Here is a 3,337-nt window from a genome sequence, read left to right on the forward strand (position 1 = left end):
AATTAATTAATTTGATTGTTTATTTATATGCTCGAATTAATTAATTGAATTAATTAATTCACGAATCAAATTTAATTAAATAAGTTAATTAAATATTAGACTGGATCAGACCAAGTCGGTTTGGGCTTATATAAAAACGTGACTAGGGTTTTCAATTTTTAGAGATTCTCATTATTCTTGCTAATACAAAAGAAGAGAACCCTGGTGACTACAATTTGTTCTCTGTGTGAAATTTCATTGAAAGCTGAACAATTGGATAGCTGTGGGTGGCGGATTAAGGTTGTTGGAACAAAAAAAAGAAAAAAAAAAAACCAAAGGAGTTAACAAATTTAGAAAAATGTATGACTTTTATCATAATTCCTATCTAAACAAAACTAAGATTTCTAGTGGAAATTGAAATTTGTTTTTTATTTTCGTTGTGTATGATAAGTAAATAACAAATCCAATTAATTAATTTATCCAACGATTGTTAAATTAATCAATTGACAATTTGCAATCTTCCAATTCTCTTTTGTGTGTGACCCATTAGGTTCCCGATTACGATGTCTAACGACGTGAAATATTATTTTGATCTAATCAAAATTGATAAATTAAAACACCCTTTTAATTTATCGTCAATTCACACTCGCCGTCCCTAATTGACATCTAGCAATGTTTCAGGGCAATACATGTGACGGGAAATGTCACGTGGTATGACAAAACCAAATTCGTTCGTTTACCGTGAAACTATAATCCATTCGTCAATATGATTTGATCAATTACGAGATATGGAATTGTGTCAATCTCGATCATCGATCATATCTTCACTCTACTATTAAGTCAATATAAGTCAAAAACTCATTTTCGATTTATGACTACACCTTGACCAAGGATTTCATTAACGACTTAATTGTATGAAACGCAGATCATAATCTCTTACTATCTAAGAGTGATGAATCCTTTATTGATCAATCACAACCTTCATACGATTTTTAACGTACCCGAACGATGTCGTATTAGCGGCCATTTTCAGAGCAACATCCAACACCGCCAAAGTATGACTATCCTCATATAAGATACCATGACGATCTCAAGTCAAAGGACCAATTCTACTATCGAACGTTAGAGATTAACCACTGACACTTAGATAGTTATCCATGTGGAATCTCTCGACGGGTCTCCAATGTTTTGTTCTATAACAAAACATCCACGTGTTCATTTAAGTGTCACCACACTTTAACTTGTGAGATCAGCTACTTACTTCACAAGTAAGAAATGCCACACGTGATGGTCTATCCGTAATAATGATATCCGTATCTTGTTATTACTTACGACCACGGATGATTTAAGATTCAATCAGATGTAATTTGTATTTCACAATCACAACTCCTTGTGATTAACAAATTACAAATATTTGAATCTACGGACTCTATTATTTATTTAATTGTCTATTAATTAAATAATAGATCTGCCATTTAATTGCATTAATTATATATAAAAGTATTTATGTCCAAAGTTGATTGGACTTAAGGCATAATACTTACAGTTCCGCCTTCTTGACAAAAATGGAGACGGTAAAATCAGCATTGAGGAACTTATGGAAATAATGGAAGAGGTTGGTGCTCAAGGGGATGATGCCCAGGAGATGATGTGCATCCTTGATTCCAACAGTGATGGTTCTCTAAGTTCAGACGAGTTTGATTTATTCCAGAAACAGGTAAACATATATGGTAATGAGAAGTTTATGTTTGTTCTCTTTCAATGTTCAAATCTTACTTGTGGATCATCTTTTGATGCTTTATGCAAGTCACAGACCACTAGGCGTGAGCAAACAGTGTACAGAATTGTTTTGAGATTTTACTTTTAAGTTTGTTTAGCATTTGAATACCAATTTCCATGCATAATCTGGAAAGACAGAAAAGGGTCATGTTACTATGATTTATGCTCTCATTTGAATTCTTGTTGAAAGTGATGATAACTTTACTATCTATATGCTATGCATTGTTTGTAGTATAGATTTATCTCTCAGACTATAAAATAAGGTAAACCCACAATGCTTAAAGAAATGACATGTAGGGTTGGTGTTTATACTAGCACAATTACCCAGTTTCCTCCATGTTTTTGTCTTGTAACACATGATTGGTTTTCTATTTCGGTTTAATGTAAAAGGTTAGCATAATAGGTACAATCAGCCTTTTATCCTTTTGTCTCTATCTATGGCGTGCTTATGCATTGTATCTCATGCTTGTTCTGTAGGTTGAATTGATGCGTAACTTAGAAGATAGAGATGCTCAATACAAGACTCTTTTAAATAAAAAGCTTGAAATGGCAGATAGCAGTGGGTTGATTCAGGCATTCACGAAAGAACTCAGGGACAGACTTGCTATGAACTAGGCCTTATCAGGCACATTTAACTTAAGAACATGTACCATGATTTTGATTTTGATTCAGGCTTACAGCAAAATGCAGTTTACAACTCATTTGTCTTGCTCGTTCTGGTATTGGTGTCTTCAGAACTTATCATCTGTAAAGAATTATTAGGTAGAGTACTCCTATACTATGTAAATAGAAAACTGTGTTCTTATTTTACTGGAACACAGATTTTTCTGTGTGATATTTTTAGAGCCAGCTATACATAAATAAATATATGAAGTGGTTGTGTACCATCTGTTTTGACACTAAATAAGTAAATATCTAAGTTTTCATGGAAGAATACATATTTTTTTGACTGCACAATTTTATTTGAATTTCAAATTAGAATATAAAATTTTTATTTTCTTTGTGTTTTTAATTTGGCTAACTTTTTAAGTATCTAATGCAATGTAAAATTTGATTTCATTTTGAAATCAAGCATAATGGTTTTGACTTCGCAGTCATCCTATATATAAGTAAGTAGATAGATTGCCAAAATTTTTTTGGGTGTAATTTTAGGATACGTTTTCGTGTACATAAAATATGTATATAGGGGAGTCAACACTCCCTCACATTGGGGTCAGGTGGGCCCCCATCCCATGTGAGGAATGTGGACACTCCTATGTACTCAAATTATGTGTATCAAGTTGAACCCATAATTTTATCCGGTGGCTGCTACCTTTGTGTCAGATGAGCTGAAAATCCTTCTATTTCCACACCAATTGTTCAATAATCACTGGCAGATGATTTGTGAGAATTATCTATTTGGATGATTTCATTACGTATCTGCATGACATCTTTCTCAGTTTATTCGATGCTTCCACGTGAAGGTATGAAGAAATATTGCAAGTTATATTATCATTAAGGGCTTTTAAATTGCAAGTTTATTATCATTAAGGACTTTTAAATACTTTTATTTTCAAAAAAAAAAAAAAGAAAGAAAAGA

The 3,337-nt window shown here is 32.5% G+C and overlaps 1 protein-coding gene across 1 annotated transcript; it reads left to right on the top strand.

Moving 5' to 3' along the window:
• The first annotated feature begins 1,530 nt into the window (after positions 1–1,530).
• Positions 1,531–2,645, top strand: LOC111371224 (probable GTP diphosphokinase CRSH, chloroplastic). Its single transcript, XM_022993118.1, has 2 exons — positions 1,531–1,696; positions 2,236–2,645. The coding sequence occupies exons 1-2, from the start codon at positions 1,577–1,579 to the stop codon at positions 2,371–2,373; spliced, it is 258 nt and encodes an 85-aa protein (XP_022848886.1). The 5' UTR covers positions 1,531–1,576; the 3' UTR covers positions 2,374–2,645.
• Positions 2,646–3,337: the final 692 nt, after the last annotated feature.

This window comes from Olea europaea, chromosome 22, assembly GCF_002742605.1.
Source record: "Olea europaea var. sylvestris chromosome 22, O_europaea_v1, whole genome shotgun sequence".
Taxonomy (NCBI): Eukaryota; Viridiplantae; Streptophyta; class Magnoliopsida; order Lamiales; family Oleaceae; genus Olea; species Olea europaea.